This window comes from Colias croceus, chromosome 22 (genome assembly GCF_905220415.1).
Source record: "Colias croceus chromosome 22, ilColCroc2.1".
Lineage (NCBI taxonomy): Eukaryota > Metazoa > Arthropoda > Insecta > Lepidoptera > Pieridae > Colias > Colias croceus.
The window spans coordinates 5833837-5853193 of NC_059558.1; the positions used below are offsets into that span (position 1 = coordinate 5833837).

At 32.4% G+C, this 19357-nt stretch overlaps 2 protein-coding genes across 7 annotated transcripts in view; one reads left to right on the forward strand and one right to left on the reverse strand.

Annotated features, from left to right (window-relative positions):
* The window catches only part of LOC123701891 (anillin), a 58915-nt gene extending 52259 nt beyond the window's left edge, over positions 1-6656 (forward strand). For all 6 annotated transcript variants that reach the window (XM_045649488.1, XM_045649490.1, XM_045649489.1 and 3 more), the window contains one exon: positions 5484-6656. In XM_045649488.1, the coding sequence (XP_045505444.1) occupies positions 5484-5768 (285 nt within the window). In that variant the 3' untranslated portion in view covers positions 5769-6656. The remainder of the gene's footprint in view (positions 1-5483) is intronic.
* Positions 6657-12616: 5960 nt separating this feature from the next.
* LOC123701911 lies at positions 12617-15049 on the reverse strand. Its single transcript, XM_045649529.1, has 3 exons — positions 14819-15049; positions 13782-13926; positions 12617-13222 (listed from the first exon to the last, which is right to left on the reverse strand). Exons 1-3 carry the CDS (start codon positions 14836-14838, stop codon positions 13127-13129), a joined length of 261 nt encoding a protein of 86 aa, XP_045505485.1. The 5' UTR covers positions 14839-15049; the 3' UTR covers positions 12617-13126.
* Positions 15050-19357: the final 4308 nt, after the last annotated feature.

Sequence of the window (19357 nt, forward strand, 5' to 3'; positions counted from 1 at the left end):
GGTGCAGTGTGCGGGGTGCAGTGTGCGGGGTGCAGGGTGCAGGGTGCTGTGCGGGGTGCAGTGAGCAGTGTGCGGGGTGCAGTGTGCGGTGTGCAGGGTGCAGGGTGCAGTGTGCGGGGTGCAGTGTGCAGTGAGCAGTGTGCGGGGTGCAGTGTGCGGGGTGCAGGGTGCAGGGTGCTGTGCGGGGTGCAGTGAGCAGTGTGCGGGGTGCAGTGTGCGGGGTGCAGGGTGCAGTGTGCGGGGTGCAGTGTGCGGGGTGCAGGGTGCGGGGTGCAGGGTGCAGTGTGCAGGGTGCAGTGAGCAGTGTGCGGGGTGCAGTGAGCAGTGTGCGGGGTGCAGGGTGCGGGGTGCAGTGTGCGGGATGCGGGGTGCAGTGTGTGGGGTGCGGGGTGCAGTGTGCAGTGACCATATGTATAAACTAGCTGTTCTGCGTTTCACCCCCGTGGCTCCACTCCTGTTGGTCGTAGCGTGATGATATATAGCCCATAACCGTCCTCGATGAATGGGCTATCTAACAGCGAAAGAATTTTTCAAATCGGACCAGTAGTTCCCCAGATTAGCGCATTCAAACAAACAAACAAACTCTTCAGCTTTATAATATTAGTATAGATAAGTATATGCACACACACATACGCGTAAATAGCACGTGTACTCACGTTCGGCGCGTGTGTGAGTATAAGTGCGTATATATGCACACACCTACTCGTAAATAGCACACTACAGTAAAGCAAGGCATGCTGCACGCACATAAGTATACGCACGTAAATACACACGCCACGCACAGAAATACGCACACGGCGTACTGTTGCATATTCAACATCGAACGCAAGCACACACAAACACAACATTTGTAGCTCAATGTGAGCTACGCATCGTCATCTTAATAAAAAAAATGTGTGCGTGTACTAGTGTGCACACGTAAGAAGTAAAACTTTTTTATGACCTTATTTTTCAAAAAAATATTTTTACTATATGCAACTTTACAGAAATACGTCGAATCACGCGTGGTAGGGATAAGAAAAAGATGGCGCGTAATGGAAAAATGTCACGCGTAACGAAAAAATCTTACACTAATTTTTTTTTCCGACCCCGATCGATACTGAAGTTTCACTTCAATTATGACATATAAAAATATTTACACAGTTATTTGTTATGTATATAAATAATATATGACGGATGACGGTTCCGGTTCTCGAAACGTAAACATCGTTGTAGCGAACTCCTCAAACTTATTGTTATTAAAAATAAACTACGGACTGTTGGACACGGTGAATAGTAGAAAACAAATAAGTGCTGTGGACTTGTGGGATTATTGATTCGTGAAAATAAAACAGGTGACGATCTAATACTAAACAATTAAAAATTAACCAACATTTCACAATCACATTGAAACGTCATGGAAAGCATTAAAACGTCATAGTGTCAACTGTCATCATCTGTCACGTTACTGTCAGATCGTGTCATTGGTCACATCAGTGTTGCCAACTTAATAATCATAATTCCCCACCGTTTCATTTTACGTTAAGAATTTAAAACTTAAACATGGAAGATCAATTTCAAATTTTGTTCGACAAAATGAAAATAGAAATGCAGAAACAGACGGTAGAACTCAAAGAGTCTATAACTAATTCAATCATGGAGAAAATTGATGAAAAAATAAAGCCTATTCTAGCAGAAAACAAAGATTTAAAGATGAAAATGCTAAACCTTGAGAAAGAGATGGAATATTTGAAAAGAGATAAGAAGCAAAACAATATTATTATTTTCGGATTGAAAGAGGAACAGGAATCTGCGCCAGGACTTATACAAGAGGTAAAAAAGATATTCAATAAAGACTTAAATATAAATATTGAAGATTTTGAAATAAACAACGCTTATCATATCGGTAAGAAAAACCTAGAAGGAAAGCCGAGACCTGTTCTGCTTTCCTTTGTCAGTTCATGGAAGAAAAATGAGGTAATGAAAGTACGGAAAAATCTCAAAGGTATATATATATCAGAGGATTATTCTAAAGAAGTTCTGGAGAAGAGAAAGATGTTACAAAGTAAACTAAAAGAAGAAAGAATGAAAGGAAATTTTGCGTATCTTAAATACGACAAGCTTATAGTGAAGGAAAATAATACAACAAATGATAAAAGAAAGAGAGAATTATCTTCATCACCGCGAGAAAATACACAAGCAAAAAAGCAAGTGTGGATACCATCACAAACTAACAGACGTAACGCCTTTGACGTCATGAGAGGAAGATCCAACTCTCTTTCTTCCTACACAACAGATAATAGGCAATAACAATTAGCTATCGGCAACCGGAAAACACAAAAACATAAAATTATTGATAACCGAATAATTAGAAACCACCTATCTCCTCCAAGCCGACTGGTCATCGTGGGGGAAAATGACCGCGACCCTCTAAAGATAAAAAATATCAGTAAAAATAAATATAACGATATATACATAGCAACTTTAAACTGCCGATCACTAGGGACCACCGAGAAATTGAAAGAATTAGAACTAGCATTGGATGAAATAAAATGGGACATTATTGGTATTAGTGAAGTAAGAAGATTTGGAGAAAAAATAGAAGACCATGGAAATTACATACTACACCACATTGGGGAGACGCCCGGATTATATGGAGTCGGATTTATAGTTAAAAAGAATTTTGCCAAAAACATTAAAGAACTAAGGGGTATTTCAGAACGAATAGCAATTCTCAACATTCTATTACCCGTAGATGGTGAGGAAGAACAAGTATGGACTATAATCCAGGCGTATTCGCCTATTGAATCAAATAAGAAAGAAGATATAGTAAAAATAGAAAAATTTTACGAAGACCTACAATTAACTACTTCATATGCATCAAAAAACATGATAATTATGGGGGACTTTAATGGACAGATTGGTAAACAAAAATGTGGAGAAGAATATAACATAGGATGTCATGCATTTGGCAATAGAAGTAAAAACGGCTCACGACTAGTTTCATTTGCCATTGAAAATAAGCTAAGCATCCTAAATAGTTTTTACAAAAAGAAACCATCGAAGAAATGGACATGGATCTCTCCCAATGGCCGATATAAAAACGAGATCGACTATATTATGTCTAACAATATAAAAGTTTTTAAAGATTTGTCTATTTTAAACAACTTCAATTTTAATTCAGATCATAGAATTGTTAGAGCAAAACTATCAGGAAAACGTGCTAAAAGAGCACGAAAATATCACTACAGCGTGAAAGGCATTGAATGCACCGGTAGCAAAGATTTACTTCTGAAAAACCTTGAAATATCCCTGCAAAATAGTGGTAAAGAAAGAATGTCGACTCAAGAAAAATACATCAGATTGATCAAACAACTAAAAACAGAAACTATGAAAGTAAACATAACTAGTAAGAAAGTGATATCATTTAAAACTAAGAAATTATTACAAGAACGGAAAGAACTGATACAACAAGGAAGAACTTACAAAAACAATGGCCATAAGATAGCAGAATTAAGTAAAAAGATTAGTGAACAACTTAGAAAAGAACGGAAAATGAAAAGGTCAACAACATTGAGAACATACATAGAAAAAACAGGAGGAATAAAGAAGGCGCTGAAAGAAATGAATCACAAAAAGGACTGGATTCCAAATATGAAAAATAAAAACAATGCAAAGACCACTAAAAGACTAGAAATACTAGGTATCGCTACGGAATATTATCAAAATTTATACAAAAGCAATATAAAGGAACAAAGAATAAAGGTATATAACTCAGAAAACCAAGAAGAGATTAAACCAATTTTGAAGGAAGAAACAATAAAATCTATCGAAACACAAAAAGTAGATAAAGCACCTGGATCAGACTTAATCACAAATGAAATACTAAAAACTACATTACCAGTGTTAGCACCAATACTTACAGATTTATTCAATGAAATCCTCGAAACGGAAATCATTCCGGAGGACTGGACCAAATCGACAATTATACTGTTACATAAGAAGGGAGACAAAGGTGATATAAAAAACTATAGACCGATCAGCTTAATGTCAAATATTTATAAAATATTTTCTAAAATAATATTAAACAGAATTACCAATACACTAGATGAAAACCAACCTAAGGAACAAGCTGGTTTCCGAAGTAAATTCTCAACCTTAGATCACATACATACTCTACGACAGGTTTTACAGAAATATAGAGAATATAACAAAACATATTACATTGGATTCGTTGATTTTAACAAAGCGTTCGATACCTTGGAACATGAATTTATATGGGACGCTCTAAAGAAACAAGGGATACATGCAAAATATATAAGAATAATTAAAAACGTATACACAGCGAGCACAGCACAAATTAAACTTGAATCTACTGGCAACGAATTTCCTATTCAAAGAGGTGTACGCCAAGGAGATCCTATATCACCGAAGTTATTTTCAGCAGTGCTGGAGATGATTTTCAGAAATCTTGACTGGACCGAAAATGGCCTCAATATAAATGGAGAAAATCTCAACCACCTGCGCTTCGCGGACGATTTAGTTTTATTATCAGAAGATGCAGGAACCCTGGGTGTAATGATGCAGCAACTATCGGATGAAAGTGCTAAGGCAGGACTGACAATGAACTTAACTAAGACCAAAATTATGACGAATTCTCAACGAACAGTAACAAACGAACGAATAACAGTAAACAATGAAGAAATAGAATTTGTAAATGAATATATATATTTGGGCCAACTTATATCGACAGTGGATTGCATGAATAAAGAAATAGAACGAAGAATTAATAATACTTGGAAACGGTTTTGGTCTCTACGGGAAATAATGAAGAATAAAGATATGCCTATGAAAGGAAAAAAGAAAGTGTACGAAATATGCATTATGCCATGCTTACTTTACGGGTGCCAGACATGGGCGTTAACAGATTTACAGGAACATAAATTAAAAGTCTGCCAAAATTCAATGGAACGTAGTATTCTGGGTATAAAATTAAAAGATAGAGTGAAATTAGAAGAAATTAAAAATAAAACTAAATTTAAACATGCACTCACAACCTACAGACAGCTGAAATGGCGTTGGACAGGACATATGTTTAGAGAAAGTAGAGAGAAATGGACTAAGTTAGTAACGGAATGGTATCCAAGAGATAGCAAAAGGAATAGAGGTAGACAAAGCAAAAGATGGGAAGATGAATTTAAGAAAATAGCTGGTCCTGTATGGACCCGCTTAGCAAAAGATAGAAATATATGGAAATCTTTAGAGGAGGCCTTTGTCGACAGACAAGCTGTTCCTTATAAACACCCTGTTGCCGATTTTATAAATAAAAATTAGAATAAGTAGAATTAACTTAGTTTTTAAGAAATTGGCATGTAATAATTTAAGAAAATAACAGCAATAAAGGCTATTTTATTTTATTTTATTTTATTAAATAATATATATCCAGTTAAAAGTAACATAACTCAGAGACAAAAATAAACATTAATCTGACCTAATTTTTACAGATGCCGATCGGCGATATAGACCTGACAACGGTCATATCAGAAAAAGTCGTAAAAGCCCCTCGAGATCTTTGCGCTCGTCCGAACACGATTCTTCTAGAGACATCCGTCCCTGCAGGGCTCATAGTCCCCGACACAGGGTCCCTGGTGTACTTCAAAGGGCCAGATGGCAATATACGCAGGCGGCACTTGCTAGCAGCCGATACGGCCAAGGATAGGGACCAGTGGCTAGAGGCCCTGAATAGTGCCCTGGAGTATGTTAGGTGCTGTGTTGATGATGAGGAATAAAGAAAATAGTGGTAAAGTCCGGACGCGAACAATTTCGTACATTAACCTGTTATTACCTGTCACTGTCACTCCCGCGTAAATATAATATTGTGTCTTGCTCGCACAGATGCAATGACCGCCGTCCTTAGGGATTGTAAACTTTTAACCTGAGAGCGTAAGGTTTGTTCTTAATTGCATGTGGTTTTTTTATTGACCTTGAGTCACGGCAAAATCTATCGTTTATTATATAGTGGTTATTGAAAAAATTAAAATGTAACTAATAAGTATTGTAAATAAGAAAGGACATTTATTTAATAAGTTAGTAAAAAAACATTTTCTCCTCCAAACATTTCATGTAAACTGCACTTCATTCAAAAATGTTTGTGACCACTGTCAGTAGGTAAAGAGGTCATTGTACGAAATTCTTCCTGCTCCGCGGTCGGACTTTAGAATTGGGTTTTGTGTTTTGACAGTAAAGTTTAAAGGCATTTTATGATGTTTACTGGTAACAAATACTATTGATCATACAGATAAGTCGTGTTTTACTGTTATATTGTATAATTTTTTCATTAAAAAGCCAGAGTAAATTTAGTTTCCGTCGATGAAAATGTAAGTAGTAAATAGATGAATTAAAAATTAATAAATTAGCCGCCATATTACACTAAGTTTTGGATGAAGGAGAATTTTTAGAAGAACGATGAAATTCCGTTTCAAAAGTATTTATTTTAAACGTTACTTATAATTTCTTGAAATTGTAGCGTAATTTGGTATGCTCTCTTTTAATTAAGCTCGATTATTATATTCCATAATATAACTAATTTAAAAATTAAATACACTGCCTCTTAGTTTTATAAGGCTTTTTATTCATTACATATATCGGAATAATTAATTTTAAATTCAATTATTTAAAAAATCTCAAGAAGTAGGTACATATTACTATAGTCGAGCCAATTTAATAGGCAACATTTGACATCTATCAATTTTATCTTCGAAGAGAGGTAACCTGCTTAAAAACATCGATTAAAGTGTATTAATCGATACGGATTTGAAACATTTGTCAATCGAATTTATTAATTTATGATGATTTTTATTCACAAGTAATCAATGCATTCTATTCTAGATGTCAGATTTCGATTTTTAAAGTAACGTCTCTAGTATTTAACCTTTTGACCGCCAGAGCAAAAACGCATCGCCGTGCCCTCCACGCCAAGCCACAAATTCAATGAGATAACCTTGAAAATAGTAGGGAGTCCAAAATGTTATCGATAAACATAATAATTCACGTCTGAATATTTGAATAAACAGCTTATAACACAAAAATAATATTTATTTAACCTCATCTCCTACTGTAAAAACTTAAGACCACATTTATAGCAACTATCAACAAAAAAAATCAACCTTTTGAGATACAAAAATACATATAAAATTGCAGCAAGTTACAGCACTATTCTCTATCAGTTACGCCCCATTGGCATGTATACATGCCAATGGCGCGGGCAACCATCCTTTTTTTTATAATCTCTCGCTTCTGATTAGGGATGTGTAGCTGTATATTATTATAATTTATCGAGTTTATTTATTAAGTTTATATGAACTATAGGTATTATTGTGGAGTGTTTATTTGTAAATATCAAAACAACTATTACCTTTAAATAAAGGGAATTGCATTAAAACTACATATTTATTTTCCAATCATTTAGTTTAATACTTGAGTTATTACAAATACTAATTATATGTAGGTACCTATTTAGGTCAATTACCATATTTTGATATGACATAGCGACAATTTGTATCATAAGAATATTCTAATAAAGGCACTGATTAGACTTATTAGGTAATAAATTTTGAAAACTGCTAAATAGGTAAGGTTAAGTACCTACAGATTTTTAGAGATATTTATACATTTTGGACCTAAGCGAATTTTTATCATTACATGGACAATAAATATTATGCTAGAACGCATACATTGTGTTTGTGACGATGAAATAAAAAATAATAAAAAATCAACAATTGTATATAATCATTATGTTCATTAACAGCCTTGTATTTACCTACCTATCTATATAATTATTATGCTCATTAATAGCCTTGTACTTATTTGATTATAATATTGGTAGATACCTACTCGATAAAATATTTTTACAACTTTCCGCACTTAACAACACGGCACGCGCTTACGACGTCACCAGTCCGACATCTATTCATGTCAATGGCGCAGAAGGGATTGCATATCGATACTGTGCTAGGGATGCGCATGATTGGCGAAAAGGAAAATATTCAAATCAACAATATCCACAATATAGACAATATGGTATTATACCAAAGAATGTAGTATTTACCTTTTTTCTCAGTGACTAAGCTTATATATTTTTTTTGTAGTTATTACAAAAATTAAGCGAATTAGAGTAATTTCGCTGAAATTTTAATGAAGTTACTTGAATATTACACTACATCACTAGTAGGCACGTATACATGTCATTGGCGCGAGAGAACATGCTTTTTTAGCCATTAATTAAGTTATTTTTTGTCATCAAATATTTGAATAACTACTTGGCAATTTTGTTTACTGTGTACAATTATATAATAACTGGGGATTCAGTTCATAAACTGTATAAATAAAACACGTAAAAGTAAAGGTCTAATATGTTTATTTTGTATTTATCTATGATCTGTTTCTTGGCATGTATAGGTGTCGTTGGCGCACAGGGCACGATTGCACATGACATCTATAGATGTCATTGGCGTTCAAAAGGTTAAAAAGAAAAAAGGTTTATTGACACAAAATTGTAGCGACGTCAGTTCTTCAATTCAGAAATTGTTTATTATGTTTAGGATGGTCTATCGGTAAAATGAAATCTTAAAATTACTTGTATCGGTCATTATTATTATAAATATGTAATCGTAATTGAAAAAAGTTAAGCAAATGTGCAGTTCTAACAAAACGAAATATCATGTTATTCTATGTCGCCGTTACTAAGTTACGTTGTTGAATTTTGTTGAACTGTCAAATGTTGCCTATTAAAATGGCTCTACTATACTTCAGTTTCGTTTTAATATATACTAACCACCAATTTAGATGTATCTTAGAAATAATATGTTTTATTTTTAGTATAATATTATAGTATTTCTTTCATAGTAATCACGATTAGTTCATATTCACAAACTTTTTTATCTAATAAGTTACGTAAAAATATTGTAATAATATGTTCTTAATAGGCATGTTTTTAATCCATAATTTTATATGAATTTATAATTTTTGGCAATTTCCTGATTGTATTATTTATTTATCGTACAAAATTCTTATTGAAAAATGTATTAATTTTATTATTCAGAATGTTTCGAATTATTATCTCCTTGATACGTAATTGTATTTTTATAATTAAACAATAAATATAATCGCAATATGATATAGTTCTTACTTGAAGCGTGTTGTACATAAAATCAATTTATTTTAGCAATAAATGTGTATTTTATATTTGTTTGTTTTTTTTCACCCTTTTTTTGTTGTTTAATTTTATTTAACAAAGACCTTCTATTCCTACGCCGCGTTCGCAATAAGCTCAAAAACTACTGCACCGATTTTCATGCTTAATTTACGAATGGATAGCTTGGTTCCAAAGGAAGGTTTGAGTATGGCCCGATGACCTTATGACCTAATGGCCCGATTTACATATAAATTGTGTCCTTATATTATAATTCTTACTTCAGCTTTTTTTATAAAATAAAATTCTCGAAAATACACGTATAAAGAAAAATAATTATGATATCGATTTCTCATTAAAAAGTAAACCATAAAACTTTATAAATAGACCTTAGAAGCTTTCGCACAAACTTCAACAGAGCTCACTCATGATTCAGATCAAAATAGGTAATGATTTATCCTTTTATCTCATAAATAAAACAATCAGTATGAAGTAAATAACATTTATTTGTCTCACAACAAATAATCTTATTCTTCGAAGTTCTCAAAAGACACTACGTTTCCCGCCTTTCCAGTCCTTGCTGAAGGTGATTTGCGCTGACGCGAGCGACACTAGCGCCATCACTACACACAGCGGAACTAAGCTGAAAACACAGTTTTATTTTATTATTTACTAGCTTTCCAAAAGTAAAATAAAATATTTTTTTTATTATTTACTAGCTTTGCTCGTGTTTCAAAGAAAAAACCGCATAGTTCTCGTTCCCGTGGAATTTCCGGGATTTATCCCGGAAATTAGGTAACTAGATTTAACAAGGTTTTAAGTTTTAATCTATCCTATGTCTTGATCCAAGTTACTCTCTATATGTGTGCTAAATTTCATGGTAAACGGTTCAGTAACAAACACACATACATACACTTACATATTCATCCATCCTTACTTACTTTCACATTTACAATATTATTAGGATAGGATAGGACTAGTCTGAGCCGCATGGTTTCACTGTGATTCACACAAGTATTTCTATATCTCTTGAGTTATTCTGATGTATAATTAACCCTTATTACCGTAAAATTTCATCCAAATCGGTCAAGTAGTTTTCTCGTGAAATAAAAGCAAACATACTTACATTGATCCTCAAAAACATTTATAATATAAGTAGGAAGGGTTATTCAGAGAAAGCTTCTTAAAAACAAAATGCAAGAAATACTCACCCCAATTTTACTAGATTCATGGTACAATTGAAAGTTACAGGTATTTTCACTAATACACTGAAACAATTGTTTCGAGATAAAGTGTCGCTCCCTTTTTATATGCTAAATGTATGTAGGTATTGCATTTTTCAATGTAATTTCACGGCGAATAATAAATGTAAATAATATAATGTTAACTATAATATATTTTATTATTCTAACATGATAGAAAAGGCAAGATCGAAACAGTTGTTAAAATAATCGAAATATTAATAGAAGTTTACGGAAGTCAGAAAGTAGAATAATAAACAATACCTTTAGGTAGGTATATTATTGTTTTTTTTAATTAAGTAGTATAAAGATGCTTATGATGGCACCAGTTTGGATTCACATTTAATTTAACGAACATAATTTCCTTTGATGGAATCAGTAAAATATGGTAAAATTTACAATTTTGATTTTTCCTTAATGTTCAGTAATTTACATAAGTAGGTATCTTCGGTATTCATTTCGAAAATAGTAATACTTACATGTATAACGAGAAAATTTGATTTATTTCTATATAAAATTTTTTTTTTTTCAACGTAACCCTAATATATGCATCCGTCGAATAAAATATTAAATACATATTTATCATATGTGATGCGTGTGATAAGTTAGGTAAATTATTTGTGTTTTGTATTTTGCGTGAAATTTCAATAAACACCTATAACCTATTATCGTAAATAAATAGGGAGTAGCATTTTTTCTCGACACAAACATTTCATCAGTGTTTAAGTGAAAATACCTACAACTTTTCCTTTTACAATGAATCTAGTAAAATTGGGGTAAGTATATTTTTGAGGATCTCCGTAGCTCCGAAAATGCAGGGGTTCTCTTCTTATTTTAGTGCTCCGGCTATGTATAGTTTTGATACAAAAACTACTCGAATTACTTATTCAAAAAAATATTTCACTCGTAGAAAGCTAAATTTCCCCTGAGTCACGTAGGCTGAATTTATTTAGTTTTAATCATTTATACTTTGTATTGTTACCTATTGAAGGAACTGCATTTTATAGATTTAATTTTAAAATAAAGCACACCATTCACTAGTTCCACCTGTTCATTGAATTAATTTTAAAGGTACCTACCGAAATGAAAGTAGAAATAGTGAAGCACGCCCGGGCGGAGTCGAGGCGAGCAGCTTCACTACATAGTATAAAACAAAGACGTTTTCTCTGTCCCTATGTCCTTATGTCCCTTTGTATGCTTAAATCTTTAAAACTACGCAACGGATTTCGATGCGGTTTTTTTAATAGATAGAGTGATTTAAGAGAAAGGTTTTAGTATATAATTTATTAGATTTTATACAAAGCGGGCGAAGCCGCGGCCCGCGGGCGGAAAGCTAGTATCTAATACGAAGCGAACATGATGTCTAATTTTATGTCTAATTTTATGTATCGTACTTTCTTTCTTGTTCTATTTTGTGTTTTCTTCTTGTGTGTGTACCTTTTTCTAGGAATAAATGTTTTTTCTTTCTTCTTTCTAATAAAATAAAATCATTTTCAGCTTAGTTCCGCTGTGTGTAGTGATGGCGCTAGTGTCGCTCACGTCAGCGCAAATCACTTTCAGCAAGGACTGGAAAGGCGGGAAACGCAGTGTGTCTTTTGAGAACTTCGAAGAATGAGATTATATCTTGTTGTTAGACAAATAAATGTTAATTAAATCATATTCTTTTTTATTTATACTAAGATTTAAGATATTATGAACTAGACTAACTACCCCTCATCTAGTTTTTTTAGTTGCTATAAGATATATTAAATTTAAACAATTAAGACTATTAACAATTTAGACTAGATAACTATCTCTGACATAGCCTTCTGTGTCCGACATAGCCTTCTGTGTCAGAGATAGTTATTTGCGAAAACTAAGATATTTTCGTAGGCCGCCAGGGAATCGAACAAATCAAATTATATTGAATATGAAGTAAGTACATAACTACCTAATATTATTAAAAGTATTCCAAAAAGCTTGTACATGATATGTCAAAAAAATAAAGAAAATAGGTTAGGTTTAAACGAAAATGTATGAAATTCATTTTATTTAGTAAGCGGCTAAGTATATAAATAAGAGTCAAATTTTAAGGAAGTAGTTTATGGAATAAAAAATAAAACACCATTAGATGTAATTAACAATTTTTATTATACAATTAAGTCTACATGCGATACTCGTATACAAGTTATACTTGTTATAGATACTGTTTTTATTCCAACATATTAATAATACTTTAAAAAATTAAATAATCTATGCAATAACTTACAATAAATCGTTTGCAAAGTTTGGTAAACTGTCCACAAAATAAATGCTATTTTATTAAATTTAACAGTAAACTGTGAACGTAATGTACACGAAGAACCAACAAAACTAAATTAAATAATATCTTACAATTTAAAACAAAAAAAAACGAATTGAGTCAATATCACCTAAACAAACGTCCAGCCTTATATTAACAATAATATATCACTTGTGTAACGTAGGCATTATTCCAAAATACACAAACAAAAAATATCTAAATTAACAACAATATAATCAAAAAATTCATATGATTACTTCATGCAACAGTGACAATTTTTTTATAACTTTTTTCATATATTGAGCGCATTTTTTCATGTTTCCCCATAACTTTAATTATTAGCTACAATAACCATCTTACAGCTAATAAAACAGGTTCAATACAGTACAAATTGTTGGCGATTTTCAATGAAATTCTTCAAAATATTCCAATCAGCTACTTATCATCATCGTAAGTAACACCGATGTCTTCTGCCTCGATTCGTCTCGGTTTTGTTAATCTGTCCGATGACATGACTTGCTTCAAATCGTGCTGGAGAATATAGAACTTATGAGAATACCGTTATAAAGAATATATTCATAAAACTATACTAAATAAATTGTTACATAGCTGATTAACCGATTTAAGACGACTTATGTAGTTTGATAGAGCATTTTGAATTTTGTGGTTTCTAATTCCAAATAAGAATGCTAAAATATTATGTTTTTTCATCTTACGCAAATAAAATGATTGTTAATAATACCACAGATAATAATATTATAATACTATACTAGATATGCTATAGAATAGCATCAACATGAGACAGCTCAAAAGTCAGAATTGGCAAATGGTAAAAACTTAATAAGGACCACCTAGTTACCATAGAAAGTAAAATGTTCTAAAAAAATATATTTATTTAGTAAAAGGTAGTTATTTATTATGAAAATAACTTATTCCGCAATGATTCTAAATTATTTTCATTTATTATCCTTATATAACCACGTTCAATCAAATAGACAAACACATCAACTTTTTTCGTAATAGTCCTTTAAATGTAAACCCCTATAGACTATATACCTACACCAGAGATAATAAAATACTTCATACTTACAATAAATCGTTTGCAAAGTTTGGTAAACTGTCCACAATCTACCACGGTGGGGGCGGATCGCTTCCCGCCCTTCCAGTCCCTACTGAAGGTCACCTGCGATGTCACTAGGATCACCATCGCCAGCAATACGAGGAGAGGGAGCAGTCTGCGAGCAAAATCAATTGTTTTAGAGAAAAAATTCTCAATTAACTAACTTAATAAATGTTAGATTTGACAAATTTTAGTACCTATATTGTGAATGTAGAACATTTCAAAAATGATATTTTTTTGATAATTTAATATTGTGATAAGTTATTGCTCAACAGTTGAAAATTAGCTTAACTGCGAAATATTATACAGAAGAAATTTATTGGCGCCTATTATTTTTGGCTAAAACCTTATAGTATTACTAGCGGTCCGCCCCGGCTTCGCCCGTGGTACATGTTTACGTTTTCTCTCCATAAGAACCATCCTCGTACTTCAAGGAATATTATAAAAAAAGAATTAACGAAATCGGTTCGCCGTTCTCGAGTTATGCGCTTACCAACACATTTTGCGATTCATTTTTATAGTATAAGATATTTGCCTGCACATAAACATTTTGAATGTTTTTTTTTTATATATTTGTGTTATGAAAACAAAGTAAGTAAAATGTTTTTCCGACCACTATGTTATGAAATAATGCTTAAGAAAAATATTAATATAATACGGTGGTACCTATTACCATGCTATCCAGAATTTTTTTATCCTTTATCCACCTATAGGCGTGCACTTTATGGAATTTGATTTAACATAATATGTGCATACGTATGTAACGAAAGCGTATTCACCCATATAGACATAAATAAATGAATAGGTACACATTACACACCTCATCGCGACTACGAGTGATTTATCAAGAAAATCCTAATCTACTGGTGGAAAATACCCCTAAAGGTCATAAAGATCGACCAATTCAACATCATTTACCATTTAATTTTCAATTTTTTAAACCGCATTTATTGCTGCAAAAGTTCTTTAAAAATATTGAAAAATATTTAAAAATTATTCTACATTACCTGCGTCTTACAAAACTCATGTTGACTAGAGGGTTGTTCGTTGGCAGGACTGTAAAACGTTTGTGAAATGAAAAATGCCCTCCTTCCTTTTTATACCCTTCACTGGTCGTACTGCGCACCTGATATTTCACGGACAATACGAATAATAGGATATTTTTGTATTCATAGAAAAGGGTCAAGTGTGAAACGGTTTTTAAATATTTTTGATGTCTTTTAAATATTTTTACGAAACAAAATTGCCTATGGGCTACGAAACTCTACGTTTGTCTACGCTGTCTGTTTGAAAATTTGAAAATTCTATTGCATACGTTAATAATATATTTCATTGCTTTCCCCTTTTGTTTTATTGCAAAATTAAGATTATTTCTGATAAATAGAGATCATGTAGAGTAATTAACCAATTGACATCAAAATAAAATGTAGCTATAGTTGTCATGCACCTACTCAAATATTTTAAAAGTTTCTTCTATCACTCATTGCCACTACTCAGTTACGGGAGCTAACAATTAACAAATATATTTTGATGACTATAACTTATAAGAAAGTGTTAGTTAGTTTTGTGTTAACAATTCTTAGGAATTCGTTAAGGTTTTGACTGTTTTGTTATTCTATGGACGATTGTAAAATATATACCTATACAGGGTGTCCCACTGTTGGTATACTAAGCTCAAAGGAGGTTATAATTTTGCATACGCTGAGTACGTAAAAAATACTAATAAAATTCCAGATGTATTTTTTTCCAAATAGATGCATTCTTAAAACTCTATGTGTACACTGTACACCCATAACAAGCAACCCGCCCAACTTACCACCACCACGTGCCACCAGCACGTGAGTTATTGTTTAAGATTATGTTTTCATAGACAAAATGCTCACATTAGAGAAGCGGATATGCCTCCTGCGCGATGCTAGAGAAGAAAAAATGGATTTTCAGGAAAAATTTATGAAAAAAATTTGATGTAATTTTGTTGTTTAAGTATTTTTTACGTGATCAGTGTATGCAAAACTATAAGTTCCTTCGCGCTTAGTATAGGGGAAATACGTACAAAACGACATGTATGGACAAAATGACATAGTCCCCTTATTTCAAAATTGGCGGGTTTTAGCTACGTCTCCGTGACTGTATCCCGTGACGGCAGCCATATTTACAATCCTAATTCAATTTTATTTTATGAATGGCAGTGCTGCGTTGCCACAATTTTGCCATTTACAATCCTGTCAGACGTTGAGCATCATTCTGACAGTTGCGCCGGAGTTGCCAGTTCAAACTTGTATCTCGCCTTCAAAAGTTTATTTTACAGGTGTTTTTTTCCTATTTTCTGGTGAGTTATTTGTTGTTATTTGTAATTATTTGTATTTAAATCGATAAACTACGCTAGTATCCAGTGATTTCGAATAAGTTTATTGAAATCATTAGTTATTTTATGGAATTATGATTTTTATTTGTTTTTCGGTGATTTGGGACAAAATGACATACATACAAATTGGACAAAACGACATAGTATGCCATTTTGTCCATAGTGTTTCTGTTAACATAATTTTGATGATTTATTTTTTGGGTGTACCTAGTATTGATTTATTTATAATTTTTTAGGTGATTATTGGTGGTAATTATTGCTAAAAATAGACCAAAGGATCCACCGGCAGAAAAAAAGAGACAGGTTAAAAGTAAAATGTGTAATGAGGATGAAATAAATATTTCTGCTTCTAAAAACGCTCAGAGAAAAGAATCAGGGAAGAAATTGAGAGCATCGAGGGCCGAGGCAGCGTAGAACTGCTCCGAAATATGATGGCTCAGGAAGCGAAGATTTAATCTCATGCGAGGCCAATGACGACGATAGTGACTGCGCTTGCATTTATTGCAATGACCTCTTTTCCAATTCTAAGCCCGGCGAAGGTTGGTTACGATGTAAAACTTGTTACCTTTGGGCTCATGCGTCATGTGCTGGTGTCCCAAAGAAGACCAAAGGATTTATTTGTGAACTTTGCTCTTAAAAATTTGTATGTCATTATGTCCTTATCTTATATGTCATTTTGTCCATGCTATATGGACAAAATGGTTTTTGTTATTAGTTATAATTTTTATTATTATATATTTTATTATAGATCCTACTTAATTAATAGACTGTGTTACTGATAGTCAATGAACCTAAGATGAGTATAAACGATTGAGACTGATTATAATGCCATTAAATAAATAAATATGATTGGAAAACAAAACACCCTGTCATTTTGTCCGTACTTCCCCTACCAATAATGGGACACCCTGTATATGAAATGTGATTGTTGATCCTACAAGTTTGTTATAACTACATTCCAGCTCATTCCAGTCTTTGACTCAATTATTTAATTCAGATATTGTATTTTTTGTAAAAAAATATTTAAATAATTCATTTGCGTTATAAATTATACTTATCAGATCGTACACTAATTGATCGGTAGATGATAAATGTAATGTTTGAGAAATCTAGTTAAAGCTTGATACTTTTTATAACATGACCCAACAACTTCACTACATAACTAGTATAAAACAAAGTCGCTTTCTCTGTCACTATGTCCCTATGTATGCTTAATTCTTAAAAACTACGCAACGGATTATGATGCGGTTTTTTTTAATAGATGGAGTGATTCAAGAGGAAGGTTTTAGTATATAATTTATTATATTTTAGACAAAGCGGGCGAAGCCGCGGGCGGAAAGCTAGTAAGAGATAAAAAGCTTTTTTGTAATTAAACAGAAAAATTTAAGATATCGTAAAATGGGGCTAATTAAAACACTTTTTTCGTCAAACAGGTGTTTATAAAAAAATTCTAACTCTAATGATATGAAATATTATTTTTTTAGTAGATTACACAACCAACTATAAATAGTTACTTAGTAATGATCGTAGTATACTTTCTGTAAATATATTTTAAGATAATATAATACTTTATTGTTGCTATTCCAAATATTGCATCAATGGGGTTATTAATAATTGTAATCTCACTTTTTTGCCTTGGTTTTTCTTTTTTTTTTTTTTATTTGTGTTAAATAAAAGTCAGTTAAGCTATATTTGGAAATTTGATATTTTTGGTTTAATGGCACTCAAATGCTTTATAAATATAAATTTATAAAGAATGGAAAAAATAGAAAAATTTATATATATTTGGCAAGCCAAAAATAACAACGGAATATTTATTCACTAAGAGATCTATGGCTTCTTTGGGGTTAAATGTAATGTAATGTTAATATATCAAAGGTATAATTTGTAAATGAAAGTGAAGCTATATTTGGAATATTTAAGGGCAAGTACGATCTATCTATATAAATAAAAATGTATTGCTTAATGTGTTGCTAAGATCAAAACTCGAGAAAGGCTGAACCGATTTCACAATTATTGTTTTTTTGCGTTTGTTCTCGTCAGGAAAAGGTTTATATGAAAGAAAAGTATAAGAAATTACGGGTGCAGTATTTTGCAGTATTGGGGGAAGCCGCGCTGGACAGCTAGTTTCAAATAAAAATGTATTGCGCAAAATGAATTATGTGTAATGCTGTGTATATGTCGCAGGCAAATTGTATTATTTCGCCGTTTACAAATGCTCGGCATTTTGTAAAATGCTGAGGATTTACTTTTTCCAAAATTCTACAAAAAGACGGTCGCGAGCCGACGGAGCCCCACTTCGCGGGGCTCCTATTTCTGTGTAGTTAAAAACACAAACCTAACTTAACCTTTTTAGTTAGTAAACTTTCGTTAGTATGTCCGCACCATATTAAAGTTGATCTGTAGCAAATAAATGAACATTATTAAAAAAAATCCTATGTAATTCCGACGCATTATTCCATTAAATAAATACGCGGACGCATGCAATTGCGTTTAATATTATCGTAAATAAATAAAAGTGTATAGAACGAAAAAAAAGGAATCTAAAGAATAACTAAGATCGTGAAGAGGTGTAAATTAAACATGTAGGAAATGTTTTTTAATTTCATTCAGTGCAGTACAGGTAAACTATTTTGTGAGTACATACCTACCTAGGCCGAGAAATTAACATACCCTTAATTATAACATACCCTTAATTATAACATGCCCTTAATTATAACATGCCCTTAACATACCCAAAATTGGCAATTGGGACAATACTCTCAACTATACATATATTGGCTATTGATTTATAGTTCTACGACAAAAAGTTACTGGACCAAAGTTGTAGAGAATTTAATTTGCTGACAATTTTTAAATAAAGCTAACAATTTTTTCTAACAGTTATATAGTTTAAGAGATATATCGTAAAAACAATATCAACCGCTATTTTTAAAGATGGCGGCCGTGGGACAAGGGTGGTGACCCCACAAACTTGGTGATAGCTTTACACTGACCCCCTCTACACATCAAAAAAATAAAATAACGTCCTCTAAAAAACTTTTCAATTCAACTTTTCAATGGACTATAAAACGCTTTTTAAAATTACGAGCTGAACCTCTTAGAAAGCCGTTACCTTTTTTTTAATTTACTTTTATAAACAACTACCCAACAACTTAAGAGATAAAAAGCTTTTTTGTAA

Bases quoted from the DNA above. Each gene is read 5' to 3' on its own strand.
- LOC123701911 (XM_045649529.1), bottom strand. From the start codon at position 14,838: ATGAGTTTTGTAAGACGCAG. The intron at 13,927-14,818 runs GTAATGTAGAAT...TTTTGCTCGCAG, and splicing joins ATGAGTTTTGTAAGACGCAG to ACTGCTCCCTCTCCTCGTAT. The intron at 13,223-13,781 runs GTAAGTATGAAG...TATATTCTCCAG, and splicing joins AACTTTGCAAACGATTTATT to CACGATTTGAAGCAAGTCAT.